Source organism: Cricetulus griseus, assembly GCF_003668045.3.
Source record: "Cricetulus griseus strain 17A/GY chromosome 1 unlocalized genomic scaffold, alternate assembly CriGri-PICRH-1.0 chr1_0, whole genome shotgun sequence".
Lineage (NCBI taxonomy): Eukaryota > Metazoa > Chordata > Mammalia > Rodentia > Cricetidae > Cricetulus > Cricetulus griseus.
The window spans coordinates 61,909,765-61,929,522 of NW_023276806.1; the positions used below are offsets into that span (position 1 = coordinate 61,909,765).

At 52.7% G+C, this 19,758-nt stretch overlaps 1 protein-coding gene across 1 annotated transcript; it reads right to left on the reverse strand.

The window, feature by feature from the left end:
- Nucleotides 1-5,020: 5,020 nt before the first annotated feature.
- Celf3 (CUGBP Elav-like family member 3) lies at nucleotides 5,021-16,140 on the reverse strand. Its single transcript, XM_035451695.1, has 12 exons — nucleotides 15,996-16,140; nucleotides 14,620-14,702; nucleotides 9,731-9,779; nucleotides 9,193-9,321; nucleotides 9,014-9,093; nucleotides 7,975-8,118; nucleotides 7,683-7,824; nucleotides 7,316-7,465; nucleotides 6,683-6,832; nucleotides 6,252-6,383; nucleotides 5,844-5,987; nucleotides 5,021-5,148 (listed from the first exon to the last, which is right to left on the reverse strand). The coding sequence occupies exons 1-12, from the start codon at nucleotides 16,138-16,140 to the stop codon at nucleotides 5,021-5,023; spliced, it is 1,476 nt and encodes a 491-aa protein (XP_035307586.1).
- Nucleotides 16,141-19,758: the final 3,618 nt, after the last annotated feature.

A 19,758-nucleotide genomic window follows, 5' to 3' on the forward strand; every position in this document is an offset into this window, starting at 1 on the left:
TGCACAATGATTTGGAGACCATTCTAAGTTACATGTGACTCAGTGGGCCACCAAGATGATTCAGTGGTTAAGTTGCTTGCTGTCAAGCCTGATGACCTAATTCAACCCTCAGGACCCACATGGTGAAAAGAGAGAATCAGCTTCTCCCAAAAGTTGTCCTCTACCTACCACATGCCTTGGCCCATGCGTGTCCACATACATGCTTGTGTGTGCACAATGAATAATAAACGCTTAAAAATAGAGGCTGAGCATAGAGGTGGTGGTGTACGCCATTAATCCTAGCACTCAGGAGGTGGAGGCAGGTGGAGTCAGAGACCAGCCTGGTCTTCAAAGTGAGTTCCAGGACAGCCAGGGCTACACAGAGAAACCGTGTCATGAAAAGCCTCAATAAATAAATAATTTTTAAAGATAGAAGCTGAAAAATGAGAAAACAAAGCTTCTCTAAGAACCAGGCCGCTGGGTCAGACCTTCAAATTCTCATATTTAGAGAAGATAAGCTTGGCTATGAAGGGAATTCTTAAGTCACAAATATTTGAAACCAAAGAAGTGAAAGGCCATGGCCTTTAAGTCAGCAAGGCCCAGCATCAGGTGTGTATACTTCCCAGCTTTGAACTCATAGGAAGGGAAGAGAATAATCAGAACTCATCCAGGGTTTTGCCCCTGCTGTGTCTGTCCTTTTCAGCCTTAGTCTCCCTAGGAGGATTTTTTCTTCAGTGTTGGGGTTTTGGTTCTACAATTTAAAGGACCTCTGTCTTACCTGCTAACATGTCACCTCCACTCTTCTGCCTCAGCAGGTTCTAGAAGCACACATAGAGCAGTCCCTGAGGTGCTGCCCCATCTGCCTATGAGCAGGATGATACCAGGAGGGAGGAGACAGTTGGTCTGCGAGAGTCTCATGGCCTGAAACTCACCTTTCATCTGGGTTCTGACCTACAAACTGTCCTAAAGCTGAGAGCTCTGAGACTGCAGAGTGTCCTGCTTGGATCCCCACTCTTAAGGCCGTGCAGTGGTTAATCTTCATTGTCAGCTTGACTGGATTTAAAACCGACCTAGGGGAGCACGTCCTGAGAGGATGATGTGAGAAAGGGCACCCCTGAGTGTGGGTGGCACCACCCCGTGGGGCCACAGCAATAAGCAAGCCCTGATCTGCCTTCCCCATCCAAATGGCCTGTTCTCAGCCATGCCCGTGGAAGCCTTCTCTCCCTTGAGTTACTGGTTATTAGCTGTTTGGTCACAAGAACCCTAAGGGTTACAGATTCTACCCCATTCTTGGTCTCTGTCACACTGAGACTTGCTTTATAGTGCTGTGTGTGTGTGTGTGTGTGTGTGTGTGTGTGTGTGTGTGTGTGTGTCTGTCTGTCTGTCTGTCTGTCTGTCTGTCTGTCTGTCTCTGTGTCTGTCTCTGTGTCTGTCTAGACTCTCTATGACTGTCTGTCCCAGGCTGGCCTCAAAACTCCTGAGTCCTCTGCCTCAGTCCCCCCAAGTGCTGGAATTACAGCCATGTGCTGCCATGCTTACCCTGTCTTCTTTTATACTTTTAGACACTAAGAAGAGAGGAGTGGGGAGAGGTAGGGTTTAGCTGTTAGGAGTTTCTCTTTTGCCCTTATACCTACCCCTCCCCCAACACTTCCTTCCTTACTCCCTCACTTTCTTTCTCATTTTCTCAGTGTTGGTATAGAGAGGGCCTAGGCACCCTTGGCAAGGGCTTTACCACCAAGCTACATCCCTAGCCTGCAGTCACACTTTCACTGAACAGCTCTGGCCTGAGGCCAGGTCATAACTGGATGGGGGCAAGTATGTAAGAACAGCCTGGGGAAAGGTGCTGCCTACCAGCAGGTGGGCGATGATCCCTGTGAACTAGCTAACCCTGTTCTTGGGACAGAACCCTGAGACTTTCTGCCTGCTGGATGGAGAGATGGAGCGCTCCAGCAGCCCCTCTGATCCTGCTGGGGATCTTCACCTCAGGTGACACCAGGGCAAATGCTCAGCTTCCATAGCTTCCTCTTTTCTGGCACTGTGACTCTGGGAAAGGAGTTAACCTTCCTAACATCCTCTTCCCTGTCTGTTAATCATAGCCTGCCCATAGGGCCTTGGAAAATGAGGGATGAACATTAAGGGTCAGCATAGGACCATGAGCTGCAATGATGGTGTTACAGCCAGCTTCTAGTGTCCCTGAAACACAGCACCCCAACCTTTAGAGGCCTGGCTGGATGCAGGGAGAGGCCTGCTCCTTTACTGGACTGCAGATTCTCTCCCCTGTGCTAGACGCTAAAGAACATTCTAGAATCAAGCCCCAAAGGTGAATGGAATAGGATCATGAAGTTATGAGCAAGGTTTGAACACAGCAAGGACTTGACCTTCCTGAAAGTTTTATCTCCCTAACCATAATCTCTTCCCCTCCCTCCCCTGCCTCCCCCTTCCCATGTGAACACCCTACTCTCCACCTTCCAAGACTCATATTTGGTGCTTTTAAACTTTTTTCTTTATTTAGGCAGAAAAGATCAACTCTTCAAAAGTAAAACTCAATAAATAAGTGTAGAGAACTGTCAGAAATTGACTCCCCCTTCTCACCTTTATCATCCCACCCCCCCCCCACCCTTGTTCTTTTCCCTAAAACCTCTTCCTAAAGAAAAAGATCAGGTAATGAACCCCTTTAGCCCTCCCCACACCCTTCCTCCCAAATACCCAGTTACCCCCAAAGCAAAGGGAGAAATCAAGAGAGAGAGAAAAAAAATCCAAGGGCCACATTGTCTAAAACTCCCAGGAAGAGATGGCAGCGTCTGGCTGGTTGGGCTGGGTAGTGCCCTGGTGGTCATGGTATTTACATGGAGGGGCCAGCAGAGACTGTAAACATTTTTAGGGATTGGGGAAGGTCTCTCCCTCGTGAAAGGAGGGTCTCTGTGACTGACTGGCAGACAGGCAGCCCACAGGGCTCCCCCACACCCTCCTTTGAGGGGGCCTTGGGGAAGGCAGTAAGTTTTAGGGCTGGGAGCCTGGGTTTTGGAGATACCCTACCTCTAGCTGAGGGTGGAGGGAAGTGTGAGCCAGCTTCTGAGAAGCCCCTACAGTGGGGAAGAGGCTGGGGTGAGGACTGGGGAGAGAGGATGCCTGGCTGCCCTCGTGGGCCTGCACAGCTACTCCAGGCCCACTGAGGAGAGGAAGTGCGAACGGTAGGTGCAGAGGCCCGACTCGGGAGCCTTAGCAGAAGGCAAATACCCCTGAACCTTCAAGCCTATTCCTTGCTTCCTCACAGAGGCCAAAAGGGCACTGGGGAGGAAATAGGCTCTTGGAGCCAGGGAAGCAAAACCATGGCCCTTCAGAGAGGCAAGGTGGTGGGAGTGAGCCAGGTCCTGAGCCCTTAGGGCCTCGAAGCAGCTTTTGCCCCAGAGTCCAATCAAGGCCCGGGCAGATGTGCTGAGAAGGCCAGGGCCAGTCATAGGAAGAGTGCCAAGTGCCCCTCTCTGTTATCTCCAGACCTGTGAAGGAAGGAAATACGGGTGAAGCACAGGGAAGTAGCTAATACTGGTCACAGATTCTGGGAAGGGGGCAGGGGGGGCAGGGAGTGATGGCACCAGTGATGGGGCTGCCCGAGAAAGGCCTTGTCCCAACAGAACCATCCTCTCACCTCCCCCATTCCTCCACGGGGACAGGGAAATGGGGAAGGAGGGCTGAAACAATAAATATAGAAACTGAAGCTATTATGAAGAAACAAGTCAAAAATTGACTGGAAGATAGTCAGAGCTAGAGGGGGAGAGAGGCAAAGAAATGAGACAAACAGGCAGGCAGAGATAACTAGGAGGAAGAGGGGTGCACGGACAAGACAGACACCTGGAGAGGCAGCATCTGCAGAGCCTGGGTAACCCAGGAGGGGCTTTGGGATGGAGTAGTAAAGGGTGACACCACTCCCAGCCCTTAGGTAGTGTTCTCATTCCTTTTCGGAAAGGAACAAGGAAGCAAGAGAAAAATGCACAGACCACAGATCACAGTCACCAACCACTGTTGACCAAGCACATCCCGAGAGCTGCCCCCGGCCCTGAGCCTGGGCGGGGGGGGGGGGTGCACTTCCCTCCACAGCCCCTCCCCAGATAACAAACAATTGGCTCCAAAGACAACACGCTTATTCCATGCAACTTACAGGGGCCCGGAGCAGGGGTCCGGGATGGGGGCTTCAGCCGACAATGGACACGGACCCTGGGCTGGGGGCCCCCAGGGTGGGGGGAGTTAAGCAGCCAGGATTGGGGGGAAAGGGGAGAAACAGAAATGTGGGTATTGTTCTTGGGTTGTGATTTTTCAAGGTTTGGTCCAAAGGAGATTAAACAAATCAAAAATAGCCAGGGCTTATAGGTCTGTGCCCCAAATTTGGATGGCAGCCTCACTGGGCTGGAGGGACCCTACTCAGTACAATTCCCAGGCAGGTGCTATTCCACTAGGGCCAAGCCATGCCCGCTCCCATCTGTATCAGGTTCTGCCCCAGACTCCACTGCCCTGGGAAAGTCACCTGCGATTCAGGGCAGCTGGCAACAGGACCTGAGTGTCTCCACTTCTCAGGAGACAAGGTTTCAAAACCAAGAGGCTCTCTGACCCTCCAGGTCTCTAAAGCAGCCTCCTAGCCCCCAAAACCTACTCCACCAATTTCATCCAACCCAAAAGAAAACCAGAAAGAGAAAGACACAGACACATGGACACTGACCAGACAAACAAGACCAGATACTGTGGAAAACTCTGGGCGCAGACACAGGTGTAGACTTGGCTATCTCTGGGGGTGGTCTCTCTCTTTGCTTTATGTGTGTGTGTGTGTGTGTGTGTGTGTGTGTGTGCACACGCGTGTGCGCGCGCTGCCAAGAGACACAACTGATTATCAGAACAACAGCTGGGGGAGTGGCCCAGACCCCCTTTCCATATGCCCAGCGTCAGGGCCGGTTGGTGGTGGAAAGGCAGGGGATTCACTTAAGGGATCTGGCTGCAATGTGTAGAGTCTGGAGATGAGGTCACAGGACAGAGCAGCACCCACCTGAAGCCCTTAGTAGGGCCTGTTTGCATCCTTAGGCCGCTTTAGCTGGACTTTGAGGCGCTTCATGCCAATCTGGAAACCATTCATAGCCTGGATGGCAGCCTGGGCACTGGCCGGATTGTCGAAACTCACAAAGCCTGAGGTGAGAAGGGCATAAGGCCCAGTCCTGCCCCACACCGCTGTCCTGCCACAGGGCCAGGGCTGCTTGTTTGGTTTCCCGACACCACCCTACTTCTTACGGGCATCTCTAATACCTGGAAACCTGCCTGGCACACAGTAGGCATTCAGAAAGAATTCTTTGATGATAGATTTAATGAGTGAATCCAGTCCAGCCATTCACAAACTAGGATGTGCTTTCCAATGTTCTTTGAAGAACAAGAAACCTGCCTTTTGAAAACCCTATCAGTGGCTTCTGAAACAAGGGTCTGAAGCAGACTTCCAACTGAAACCTTATGAAATCTAGTATCCCCAGACTACGTGAAATGGAGTTGGTGTGTGTGTGTGTGTGTGTGTGTGTGTGTGTGTGTGTTATGAGAGAACATAGGATCTCATGCCACCACACTAGCTCAGATTTCTGAGCTACATCTCAAGCCCCGAGGTTGGTTTTTAAGGTGGAGGGTGAAGCTGTGACCTTTTACAAGAGATGGGTTTGAGTGGCAACTGTATGGGATGGTGGGTGTGTCAGAGATGGTTCTTTTGTGGCCTTATAGACTCAGGCTTTCAAGTGCTGAGCTCATTGAGACCCTATATGCCTCCAAATGTGACAAGCTTTGTTCTAAGATAGAGTTCAAACAAAAATGTCCATACTCTTTCTTTTGGGTCATGTTCTTACCAAAACATTTGCTCTGATTGGTGGCCCGGTCAACAAAGACTTTGGCTGAGATGACATGACCAAAAGGGACAAACATCTGGAGGATCTCTGAGTCCGTGAACTCCTGGGGCAGGTGGTAGATGAAGATGTTGCAGCCATCAGGGCCTGGGTGGCAGCAGAGACAGAGGGGAAAGCTCAGAGACTGGGAGATGCAGACTAGAGTTGCAGAGCTGTGGGGAAAGCAGCCGCAGCCGCCAATCCAGGCAGGCCCGCAGCAGTGTGGGCCAGGGCTCCCCACTCCTTCCATTCTCACACACAGAGCCAGAGCTCAGTTTGGCACAGAGCCAACTGGGAGTACCCGAGCCCACAACATGGGTGTTGTTATCCCTGCAGGTTCGAAGCTATCAGGACCCTGCCCCGGGCTGGCACCTTCCCGTTGTTGCTGTTGCTGCTGCTGCTGCTGCTGCTGTTGCTGAGGTGGTGGTGGCGGCTGCTGGGCGACCAGGGCCGGAGGCTGCGGGAACGGAGGTGCAACCAGGCTGTAGGCTGCAGGGTAGGCTGCTGGGCGGTGAAAACAAGAAAAGGCTGATGGGTTCCCCTGACCCCTCACAGCCAGCCTTGTCTCCCCCCTCCACCCAATCCGGTGGAATCCACAGGGCTGTATGTGTCATGGAGGGGCTTCCTCAGACCAAGTCCTGGGGGGTGCTGCCCTCAAGCATCCGTTCTCACAGGCACAGCTTGTCAGGAAGGCCTGAGGGTGTGGTTGGCAGAGAGTGTAGAAGCGTAGACATACAGTTTCTGGGTCTGTTTTCCTCATGCCCTCCCTCCCACCTAGGCCGGGCCCAGCTAGAGTCCCTCACCTGTGTAGTGCTGCATTCCTGCATAGGCCTGCTGGAGCGGGTCCACAGGGGCAGCAGGGCTCTGGGCTGAGGAGAGTATCACAAGCCATGAGCGGGTCTGGGCCACAATGGGAACCCCGCCAGCACCTCTCTCAGCAGACAGAGCCTCATCTGGGGGTGGAGGGTGAGATGAGAAGGGGAAATGCAGATGGCAGTAGGAGAAGGGGAAGAACCAGCCCAGTGTCCGGCAGACAGGTCTATGACTGACTTGCCACCACGGCCAAGTTGCATCACCTAAGCCTCAGCTACCCTAGCCAAAACCCAAAGAATGCCAGGTGGGGTAGCACACTGCTCTAGTCCCAGTACTGAGGAGGCAGAGGCGGGCAGAGCTCTGTGAGTTCGAGGCCAGCCTGGTCTACATAGTGAGTTCTGGGTCTTGGCCACACAGAGAGACCCTGTCTCAAAAACATTTAAAAAAAAAAAAAAGAAAGAAAGAAAAAAGAAAAGAACCCGAGGAGCATTTCTGCCCAGGAAGAGCAAGAAAAAGCACCTTAAGCCCTGAGGTTGGAGAGGGAAGGTGTGTCATGGCTGCCAGCAATGGGAGTTGTGGCCTGGATGGCGGATGGAGCAAGTTAGGCAGGCAGAGAGCCCCACCTGGGTAAGGGTGGACCCCGTTGGGATACAGAGCATCAGGGGCAGGCTGCCCTGTGGGCTGAGTGGGCACCGGGCTATAGCCGTTGACGCCCAAGGCAGCAGGGATGGCAGAGACGGGCGTGGCAGCAATGGCAGGAGGGGTGCTGGTTCCTAGGAAGGAGAAAATGACAGCGACAGAGCAGAGAGACAGGCACACAAATGCAGAGAACTCGTTGGCAAACCTGGGGGCAGAGTGGAGCAAGCAGCCCATTCTCTGCCCCGGAGCACTGCTTGGAACCCATGGCTTCCCCTACTCACTGCCGCCATGCTATCATTACCTGCCCAGCTATGTTTGTCCCTAGCCCCACCTGCCTAGCACAGGCCATACCTGAGGATGGAGTGATGGGGGTGGCGATGAGGCCATTGGCATTGATGGCAGCCATGTGCTGCATCTGCACGGCAGCCATGGTGGCCATAGGGCTGAGGTAGGCACTGTGAGCTGCTACCAGGGCTGCCTGCTGCTGCATCAGCTGTGGAATGGGGAGAGGAGAGTAGGGCCAGGCCCCAGCACTGGTGTTCATCTCCCTCCCAAGGCCTGCTCTGGTGTTTGGAGGGTGGGTCACTGAGGACATGGAGATGATCGAGATCTACCTAGCACTGGGCGTGAGGGGCATGCTTACGGCCTGGGTGTAGGCGCTGTAGGCTCCAAACTGGAGGGCGATAGGGCTGAACATGCCCAGCTGGGTAGCCACCTGCTGCATTCGGCGGAGACCTCGCTCCTTCTCTGTGTCAGCAAACTTTACCACCAGGCTGGATGAGGCACCCTGGCCATGGGCCCACATGCCACAGAAGAGTCGATTGACATCTGCTCCTTAGGGGCCTCAGAGCCTAGTCTCAGGTCTCTTTGGGAGCACAGCCATCACAGTGCCCAATCCAAATGGGAAGATCCTAATCCCACCATCTCCCTGCACTGGGATGTGTAAAAGGCTAGACAGAATTGAGGAATATGAAGTTAAATGCTCAAAGAATGGACAGTGCTGAGAGGCATCTGTGCTGGCAACCCATAGTGGATTAGCTGTGGAGAATGTGAACCTGACAACTGCCATGATTCTGAGGCCACACCCCAGGTCTCACGGAGTGCTCAGTGGGTGCCACTTCACATTTTAATGCTAGCCTGAGCCAAATCAAATTCAAATCGGCACATTGGCAAGGATTGTCATAGTCCTAGACTCTCAAAGCTGAAGGGGCCCAGGTTCAGTTCTCGGTCGGATGTTGAGTTCTCTTCCTCTTCAATGCCTGCCCTGCCTTTGCTAGAGACCCCTGAGCTGTGGGAAGGCCCACATCTTTTGGAAGCAGCTAGTTAGGTTCCAGCTAGGAACTCCAGCTCACATTCAACTGACTTAACACTAACATTCAGGAGCAGCAGTAGCAGGTGTGAACACATGCTGGGCAGGTGGGGCCTGTCAGCAAGGGTCCTGACACCCCAGGAAATGAGGTAGGTAGAGAACAGATGGGAGACAGAGGGCTGAGGAATGGAGGAGGCTGTAAGGGAATTTGGACAGAAGATGAGGAGTAGGTATAGGGCATGATATTTGATTCTTTTGCAAAAACAAAACAAAACAAAAATTAGAAGTTCTATCCTGAATGGAATCTTGCTCTATGCCAGGGCCTGGTGGGTGGGCCAGTGGGAAAACAAAGAAGGAGGGGAGTGGGGCTCACCGGCAGCGTCCGGCTGCTGTGGAGGGTGTTGATGGCTGCCTGGGCCTCAGCGTGAGTCTGGAACTTCACAAAGGCACAGCCTAGAGTGAATGGTTGGGGTGGAGGAGAAGAGGGGTGAGTGCCTACCACGAGGGCACCCTCCGGAGTCTGTGGGCAAAGGGAGGAGTGGGAGGGACTACCTTTGCTGGTACCATCTGGCCCCCGGAGCACAGTGCACTCATCTATGGTCCCAAATGGTTCAAACATCTTCCGCACGTCCTCATCTGTCTGCTGCTTTCCTAGCATTCCTACAAAGAGCTTCCGGTCTTCTGGGGGTGGGGCACAGGAGGGGAGTAATGTTTGAGGGCCTCCTGCTGGCTCTCCCAGCCCTTCACCTTTCACTTGTTCCTGTTGCTCCTGACACTACTTCCCCCATCCTGGAGAACAGTAGCTCTAGGTGTGAAGGGCTGATAGCTGGGAACTGGCCTTCAGAACTGTGCAGTACTCTCATCTCAGCTCTGGAGAACTTGAACTCTACTTGGCCTCAGTTTTGTCATCTCTACGAATGGGCTAGATCTTGGCTCCTGCCACCACACTCACCCATTACTTAACCCCAGCTCTAATAATTCTTCAGTACTATTAGACTTCCTTCCTTAAGAAAGGCTGCCTCTCATCTCTTTTAAGCCCTGGGCCTGGGGATAGGAGGAAAGGGGCTAAATCCAAAGTTGTAGAACCTACCTCCTCGACTCTCGCTGTCGGCTGGCTTGACCTGGATCGGCCTGTTCATCTACAGGAGAGAAAAGAAGGAAACTACCAGGACCTCCTCTGAACATCCAAGAGCCCTCCCGGACTGAGATGACTAGAGATTGAGGGGAACAAAGTTGCCTCTGCCCTCTAATTTGATGGGAAAAAAAGGGTAGGGTCAAACTTGTCTAGAATTAAACCTGAAAGGATTAAAGGTATTGGGGAGAGGGGATGTGTTGGAAGATGTTCCTGGGGTGCAGCTCTAGGCTCAGGTTGGCCTCAGAATGCCTGGGCCACCCCTAGGTGTTGCTCTCTTAGGTGAGAAATGCCTGACCATAGGACCCAGGCCTTAAGCCAGAGCTCAGCCAAGGGACTGATCAACCAGAGCTGCCTCCATTCTGCAAAATAGGAGCAAACAGGGTATCCCATAGAGAATCCCCAAGGAAGGATGAGGGAGACCCCACAGAGGCCCAGAATTCCTTCTGACCACTGGAGGTGTGTCTGCCTCTCTTTCTGCTCCCCTACACCCCTTGACCCCAGGGGGAAGGCACTCGGGCAGCACAAAGGGAGCAGATGCCCAGTCTCCGTGGCAACGGGAGAATGCGCACCATGGCAACCGCCCACTCAGCCTGATTTATCCGTCCCCGTCGCCCTGGCGACCGTGGTGATGTCATCACTTCTGCTTCTCCACACACACCCAGAGAAGGACTGGGGAGGGGGGACGACAGGGTATGCTGGGGGTGGAGGATTGGGTGGGGGCTGGGAGGTGGGGGAGGGGGGCCAGGAAAGCTTCCTGGTCCTGGAGGGAGGTAAGTGGAGTGAGCCCTGCAGGGCCATACTATTCGCTCTCCTGCCTTCCTCCTCCAGAACCAATCCATGGTATCTGAAGAGCTGAGAAAGCGCTGAAGGAGCAGAGGCTATCCATGCTTCTTTGCAACCCTCCCTGGCTCAGAAGTCCTCCAGAACTCTACTCTATCACTCTCCCTGACACTCACAGTATCACCCTTTGTTTAGTCTTCAGTGTGGACAGAAAAATTCCTAGTTGTATTCTGCATGTCTTGTTTGGTGAGTGGACTTGGAAAACACTCCCACAGGTTGATTTCCTCAACCAAAATGGCAAGCACCGTTGTAACCGGAAAGTGGATGAAGCCTTCAGTATCCAGCTCTGAACGTCTCTTGCTATTGAGGACTCTGACTGGTAGAGTCACACCCAGTCTCCTCATTCATGTAATTCCAGAGATCAAAGCCTAAGATCAGGCATTCAATTACATGCTAAGAGTGAGGCTAAGGGTACTCTAAAGAAAGTCATTTAACTGAGAGGACACCTAGGTCCAAGGAGCCCTGCCTCTCACTAGCTGTGTGCCATGGCTAAGTCATTTCTTTCCTCTGGGCTTCAACTTCCTCCTCTGTGAAACAAGAGGACAGACCAGGAGTCATGTAGTCAGGTATCCTCAACTCGGGGAGATCTTGGGTGACTTGAATTAACATGGAGAAATACAGAAATACAGCTACTGGCCGGACTCTGCCAGCCAGGTATTTACAGCCATGGATCAAACCTAAGACTCATCTCCAATAATATTCCTGCCCTGGCCTTCCCTCCCCCAAATCTCTGGGTCTGTGAGCAGCTGCTGGGTGGTGGGGGAAGGTCACAATCACATAAATCCTCCTGCCAATCTGCCCCCAGATTTACCTTCTAGCAATCTGGGATTATCCCATCTGAGAATCAATCTCCTATGGAGTGTCTGTGTGTGTGTGTGTGTGCGCACGTGTGTGTGTGTGTGTGTGTGTGTGTGTGTGTGTGTGTGTGTTTGTGTGTGTGTGTGTGTGTGTGTGTGTGTGTATGTGTGCTAGATCTTGCACTTGTGTAGGGGAGGTCTGTGGGCTAGAGACTTATGGTCATTCACATCCTCCTCTTTACTCCAGCCAAGACAGGAAATTCTCTCTCCGGCACCACAGCAGCTAGCCATATCCACCGCCCCCCCAAAGATGTGGAGACAGAACCAGGGCCACAGCATTGGGCATTCTTAGGATTGGCACTATGCCCTTCCCAACAAGTCTCTGGGGAACTTGCTGTTCTCTCAGAGACTGAGAACCTGGGAGAGAAATGATGTCGTGCCCGCCCTGCACAATCTTCCAGCACAAAAATAGCATATCAATAAATACCCACAGCTGATGTGCATTCTCAGAGAGACGCAGCGCAGACTGCAGTATGGACAGACCCCCTCATGCCCTCACAGGGACTCCTCAGTACCCCAATGCCCATTTCCAGTCCCCCTCCCACGTTCCTGGCCTGGCACTTCCTGTGGGAAGCTCAGCTTTGTTAGTTTGCCTGGGCACACCTGCCCCCTCCCCTGAGTCCAGCTGTGCTGTGTTTACCTGGCAACCAGGCAGGCGCCTCTTCCCTAGCTACCACCCACCAGGTGATAAGCTCTCCCTAGGGCCTCCCAAAGAAGAAGGGGCTATTTACACTCCAGCCAGGGATCGCTGATCCTCCTTCCCTAAGAGGACCACTGTAACAGTCAGTATCCCACCTCCAAAGAGAGCTCACTCTTCCTCAAAATCTAATTCTCTTGAGGGTGTAGGTTGGGAGCCCTGTTGCTCCTGGCTCTACAGTTCCTGGTGCCCCAGAGCCCATTCTCTCTGCCTCAAGCTGATGGGGGTGCTCACATCTCCAGAGCAGGAGATTGGTCCAGAACAGATGGGGAATAAGCCAGGCAGAGGCATCTCTCACAACCAACTTCCCGGAGGCCACACACACCCTGCCTGCTCAGAATGGATCCAGGGACCTGGGACAGAGCCACCCTGGGAAATCTTACTGGAGAGAAGAAAAAAATGGGACTCAGCCGTCACAGACTAGCCTGAAACAACATCTCAGTGTGGTAGCACCTTCTAGATTCTGGGTGATAAAGAGGGGGAGAAAAAGCAGGCTAAAATGAACTTGTTAAAGTAGATACAAGGAGACGGGGCAAAAACTTACTGACAGAACTGAGCATTGGCTAACATCTTGTACACACACACACACACACACACACACATCTCTCTCTCTCTCTCTCTCTCTCTCTCTCTCTCTCTCACACACACACACACACACACACACACACACACACACACACACACACGGGGGCAAATGCAGGATAAAACACTTGGTAGGGTACAGAGCAAGAGTTTTCTTATAGGTATCTATCTGCTCTCTTGACTGCCCCATATCAGAACCCTTAACTCCTTAGCATGGGATCCTTCTTGGAAGAATGGAACCCCTAACTTCCTATTAGAAACTATCAGTCCCTCTGGATTCTGTTAACGGTGGCAAAGGCCACCGTGGGAACTTCGTGTCACCTGGGAAGTCTGGAGCAAAGTGAGAGAAGCAGTCTCAGCAGGAGGCCTCCCTTCCCCCACTCCCATGCCCAGCCCAGGCTGAAAGGCAGGCAGTGTCTCATCCAGGACAGAGTTTTGCCTGAGCTTCATAGGCCACTGGAGGGGATAGATGCAGGGGATATATCCCTAGCTGATACCCTGCCTTTGGGGTGCCTCCCCACCCCACATTGCCATCTATCCAAGTCCCTACCCTGGCCTCTTTGGGTCTCCTTCCACTCACTGTCCAGTTCCTGCAGAAGCTCTGAAATGAGGAAACCCGCAGCAACGCAACTGAAAATCTGATTTGTGAGGAGCCTCCAGAGAGGAAGAGGAGGGAGAGTTGGGATTCAACAGTTTGCATGTACCCCTAATCTGGCCTGTCGGGTGTTCACACGCATGTGTGCATGAACACATGTTCACCCTAGATTTCTAGGCCAGCTCAGCTCACATGCATGTACCAGGCTCTCCATTCTGAGCAATGGTGGTTCCTGTTGGCTGGGTTGAGATGGCGGGGAGGGCTAGAGGGGACTTCCAGAGAGTTTGAAGTTGGGGGCGGTATAAGCAGTTCTATTTTCTATATGCCCACCCCATCTGTTTTGTCTCTTTTCTCTCAGGGGGATAGATGGGTCAGTACCATTCTTTATCCCACGTGGGGAAGGCGTGGAGTTTAGGCCAGATGTCTCCAGCACCGAGACAGTACCCAGGAAAGGTTTGCCATGGGCAGTGAGGCTTCAGGAAGGGCTCCCTGGAACTCACAGTCTGAGAGAAAACAGAAGCAGATCCACAGCCAGGGAGGGAGCCCAGGGGGCTTCTGGATGCCTGCTCTGAGTTACCAGCGCAGGCTTGTTGGACAGGCTGGCTCAAGAAACAAAGACATGTAACTTTGCAGGAGGGAAGCCATCTCAGAGCCACCTCTGCTTCCCTGTCCTCCCTGGGCACACTTGATGGGGTCAAGCCTGATCTTCCATGATCATGTCAGCTCTGTCCTTGCCTGATGTCCCAAACTCATATTCACCATAGATCCGGCTCCACTTTGATGCCCTGTGGCTGTTTTGGAGTACTTCCTGAGAGACAGGCAGGGAGCCTGTGTGATCTCAGAAATCGACACAGAACAGTCCAGCAGGCCCAGCTGCCTGTTCTCAGGGCATCAGTACCCCTCCCCCATCTACACCCACCCAGCCTGCCTTATTCTGCACTACAAAAGAGTGCCTAGAGCCCCTTACTCCCTCTGACACAGGTGCCCAGTCTCCTGTGCATGCCTCCTACATGGCTAAGTCCTCCCCACTAACGTGGCCTGGGGACAGACGGGTGGGGTGGGGGAGGGGCTGCATGTGCTCCTCAGAAAAGGTCACATTTACTCCACTAAGTGTTCTTTTTTTCACACATATACAGAAAGAAAGGGATGCTACAAGGACTTCCTGGTGATGACAAGAGATGGAAAATAGCTCAGTGTCCTGGGAGGGCTGTGGGTCCCATGACACTCCTAAGGCTCCTCTTAGCCCCCCAACCCTGTGGAGCGTAGGACTCACCCCTGGGAGAGTCTTCTGTTCGTGCAGGGCGCTCTGGGCCTTCAGGGCTGAATCGCGGGCACAGTATGTCAGGAAGGCACATCCTGAGGAAACACAGGCAGAAAGACAGGGTTGGAGTGACTTCTCAGTTTCCACTTCCAAGGGGGCTTCCCCAGGAGACTGAGGATGGGGGAGGCATTTCCCCTTCTTGCCATCTCTGCCTGCTGGGTTGGGGAGGCATCCCAGAGGGATAAAAATTATACCCTTTTTCTGGGGCAGCGACCTGGAGGTGAGGGACATGGGAGAGCATTTGATGTGTTGAGAGATGGCACTGAAACAGGAAGAGCTGTGATTTCCAAACAGGTAGGGCCATGTGATAATCATTCTCTCTCTCTCTCTCCTCTCTCTCTCTCTCTCTCTCTCTCCTCTTTCTCCCTCTCTCTCTCACTCTCTTCTCCCTACCTCTCTCTCTCTGTCTCTCTCTCTCTGTCTCTCTCTCTCTGTCTCTCTCTCTCTCTCTCCCTCTCTCTCTCACTCTCTTCTCCCTACCTCTCTCTGTGTCTCTTCTCTTTCTCTCTCTCTCCTCTCTCTCTCTCTCTCTCTCTCTCTCTCTCTCTCTCTCTCTCACTCACTTCTCCCTACCTCTCTCTGTCTCTCTCTTCTCTTTCTCTCCCTCTCTTCCCTTCTCTTTCCTTTCTCCTCCCTCCATCTTGGCCGTCATCACCCTCTCCCCTTCCGTTTCCCCTACTTCTCATGTCTCCAAGACTCCACCGGAGGCAGGTGTGGGGAGTGCACGGAGAAGGAAGAGGAAAAGCAGCAGCCGGAAATGCCTTTTTCCTGAGATAGCAGGGAGGTAGTGTGGTTTGCGGTTCCCAGCTCCTGGAGCTCTCCAAGTGCTGATCCCCAACTGGCCCTGATTAGCACCACAGCTCTTGGAGACCTCAGGAGCATTTTCCCAGTAACTTTCTAAGTCCTACAAACCTTGTCCAGTCTCTCTTTTCCATGTCCCTCTCCGCTGCTCCCTCGCTTTAGTCCTTGGATGCCCTGGTTTAGCTATATCCCACTCTTTCTAGATTGAACACCTGGCTAGCCATCCCAGCATTATCTGGGGCTACTCACATTATCTATCAATCTTGATACTCTCTCCTAAAACTTGTCCTTCTGACCCGTCTGGAGTTCATCCCATGGCATCAACACCCTCTTCCATCTATAGTGTAGAGTTCCCCCTTAGTTTTCCACCCCTGTAATTCCTGTCACTCAACTTAGTTCTCATTCAGCTCCTCCATCCAGTCCCCAGCCCCTGAACTCTGCTTCTAAATTATTCCTTCCCAGCCACTCCATCCCTCCGGCTTCCTCCATCCTTTCTGCCTCCTCTCCAGTTTGGCCTGACCCCTCACCCTTGTGCAGCCCGGTGTACTTGTCCTTGATGACAGTCAGCTCGAAGATCCGACCAAACTGCTCGAAGATGGGCTTCAGGTCCTTTTCCTCCAGATGCCTCGGGATCTGCCCCACAAACAGCTTGATGGCATCTGGCTCCTTCATTGGGGCGGCCCAGGAGGAGGGGCCGGGGTGGGGGGAGCAGGGAGAGGCCCAAAGACAAGGGAAGCTGCCCAACCAGGAGGAGGCAGGTGGTGGGGCCCAAGGGCCCAGCAGGGCCGGCTTTCCCTTTGGCCCCCAACCACAGTGCTGATCAGAAGAGGGCTCTTCACACAAAGGAGGCCTGGGGAGTTGAGGCTGGGGGTCAGGGGTCTAGGCAGATACTGTCAGGCCACCTGGGGGCATAGCCCAAACAAATGATCTCCCTCCCAGAGATCTGGCAAATATCCCAGGATGGGGGTCAGAGCAGCTAAGCCCTGGGGCGTTTAGGTGGTAGCAGGAGCCAGGAGCACTGGAGCTCAGAGGGCAGGGAGCAAAGGCACAAATGCCAAAGGAGATGGGGAAAGAGTCAGAGGAAGGCAATAGGAAGGAGGCTGAGGGGCTAGGGGCCTGATTTGGTTGCCAGCAGCGTCATGAGGGGTCCCTGCTCCTGATGTGGGGCAGGTGACTCTTGTTGGCTTCCTAGGGAGGACACCTCCCTTGTGGCTGATCCTTCTGCTGGGTCCGAAGATCCCTGATGCCAAATGCTTGATTTCTGATGGCGGCAGGGCTCCGGGGGTCCCTTCTGCCCTGCCCCCTTAAGGTTCTCCCTCGACCCCCCTCCCACCCCAACCCTGGATGGTTCCCTGGCCTGGGCTGCTGCCGGCTACTCCCGACACTAAGGCTGCCTGCTTTCCCGGTCACCTGGGTCCCGGAGCTCTGCTCTCCGGCCGCGCTCTCCTCAACAAAAACCTCCCCCCCCTCCACACCCCCCTCCCCACTCCCACCTCCTTTCCCCTGACATCAGTGATGTCAGTCTCAGGGGTGGAATACAAATTCTCTACTCTGGAGAGAGACGCACAGCCCATGCAAGAACCACTCCCTCTTTCTATCTCTCTCCTCCCCAACTCTCTTTCCTCCCTAGAAGAGCAGCTGGTCTTGATAACAACCCTTCCCCCCATCTTACCCCCCAATCAGGAGCTGGGCAATACACTAAGATGGAGAATTTATAGAGGAGCCCTAATGTGGGGTCCATTGTTCCGGGGGCTGGAGCTGTCCCCGGTGCTGGAAGAGGAAGAGAAGACCCAGGAGATGGAAGCTGGGGGTGGGGAGTAGAGGGGAGTCTGGCATTTGGGGAACCTGAGAATGAGGACCTAAGGAAGGAAATGAGGAGGAGAAACAGAGAGAGCAGGAAGGCAGGCAGGTTGAGGGGCAGGAAGGGGGGTGTAGATGAGGAAGGAAGCAGTCACAGGGTCTGGGGGAAAAGAGCAAAAGTGAGGTAGAGAGGAGAAAAAATGAAAAGAGGTGTGAGGAAACGAGAGAGAAGTGGAAGTGAGTGCAGAAAGAGGTCTGTGTATTTTTCCAGAAAAGGAGGCAAGAAAAACTATAGCAGTCTGGCACTTGCCGAACCCCCTTCCTTCTCTCTGGGCGGTTTGTGTGTATAAGTGCATGCATGGGCAGGGAGGCGGCAGCTGGCGGCAGCTCTCACTTGTAAGACCCTTGAAGACCAAGACATTCATTTAACTCATCCTACTGTTCACAGAGTGTAGCATGGTGTCTTGCTCATACATAGTAGGTGCTTAACAAACACTTCATGCAAAGAACCTGTGACATGTGGAGATTCTTGATTCCTTCAATGGGAGCAAGCACTGCTCCCCTCGAGGGCGAGTACCAGTTACTCCTTTTCTCTGAGTCAAATGAGAGGAGCCAAAAAACATATTTAGGAACTATTACGCCCCCCAAACAATTATGCTTCTAAACCTGATCATGCATTCCATGATCCAGAGGAAGGTTGGCCTTCTCTGCTCATTCTCGGTACCTGCTCTGTGTAGGGTGGGTCTGTGGGCAGCAGCTCTCAGTGGTAGCTGTCCTGGTTCAGGCAGCTTCTGTAGAATGCCCTGCTTTCCTGTTACTCCATTCACCCACCCAGGGTGGAGCTGCTGTCTCTAGAGAGGAGTGAGTGTCTCTGAGACTCCCAGACACATCCTGGAGTCCTCCATTCCTGAGTTGTCACAGCAAGCAGGTTCCTCTTCTGGAACTGAAGTAACAGAACCATGTGACAGGCATTGTTCCAAATGTGTGAGAGTTTCTAACTTGTTAAACACACCACCCTATATTATATGGATGAAGAAACCAAGACAAGGGTGGTTAAATAACTTACCCAAGGTCACACAGCTAGAAATACATCTAGCTGAGGTTCCAGCCTGGGTAGGGCAGGTCCCGAGTCCACCCAACATGAACTCCTGCAGCCAACATTCCATGTGGGAAGCCGGCCTTCCTTTCCCTCTGTGCTCACTGGAGCACTGCTTAAGACTTAATGCTTCCTCCCACTGCCCCTGTCCCCTGGGGGCCACTTCTGCCTTCTTTAACCTGGGTTTTTGTGGCCTGAAGCTACATTCTGGCAGGTGCACATATTTGAGTGAATGTCTGTGTAGAGACTTGATTACACTTCATCATACAGATGCCCAGGTCCTCCCAATAGGGCGCCCTCAAATGGAACAAGAGAGTGAGGTAATAGGGGACTCCATGTGAGTGGCTGGGAGATGCCACGGCAGTGCCAGGGGACCAGGAAGTGGAAAGCTATCTTTCTCCACAGTAACTTTCCATTCACCTGCCCCACCCCCTACTTCTCCTTTCTAATCTGATCTCTGCATTCATGGAGACGATAAACAGATCATGCCCTGTGAACATGGGGGACCCCATGGATGGGCCCACTGATCTCATTACTCCGTGTCTTCTCAGCAGATCTGCCGCCCTGCTGCTCATTCAAGCTGGGGCCTAATCACATTAATTGAAATATTAAACATCCACAAAAACGAATTTCAATGAACCCCTCTGGCTCCTCCTCCCAGGCAGTAACCAGGAGGTAGCTGCAGACAATGGATCCTGAACTCAGTTTCCAGTCCTGCCAGTCTGAGAGAGGAGAAGGTGCTTTGGAGACTCCCCAGGCTGAGTGACTGTGGGCACATCTCTGAAGTTCTTTCAGTCTGAAGGGATGCAAGCTCTGTGAGGTAAAGACTAAGGGGGAGCCCCATGACTCAGGAGAAATGAGGCTTCAGGCCTTAATTCCCCCAAAAGGTTTTCCCTGTCCATCATCCACAAGCTTGCTCTTTCTTAGTCCTCTTCAGCCAAAGCTAAGCTGACATGTATTAAAAGATTACTGACTTTAAGGTGCTGGAGAGATGGCTCAGCAGTTAAGACCACTGGCTGCTTTTCTAGAGGACCCAGATTTAATTCCCAGCTCCTGAATATGACTCACAACCGTCTGTAACTCCAGTCCCAGGCCATCTGATGCCCTCTTCTGGCCTCTGTGGCAATACATGCACATGGTACCCAAACATACATGCGGGTAAAACACCTACATACATAAAAAAATAAAAATATCTTTTTTTAAAAAAATGGGGATAAAAGTGGTTGGGCATGCCTATAATCCCAGCACCCAGAGGCAGAGACAGGCAGATCTCTGTGAGTACCAGGCCAGTCTGCCCTATATAGCAAGTTCCACAACAGTTCCCAAGAAAGCCGCTGATTTTTAAATTTTATGTTTTATTTATTATTATTATTGGGGGGATCACTGTGCCATGG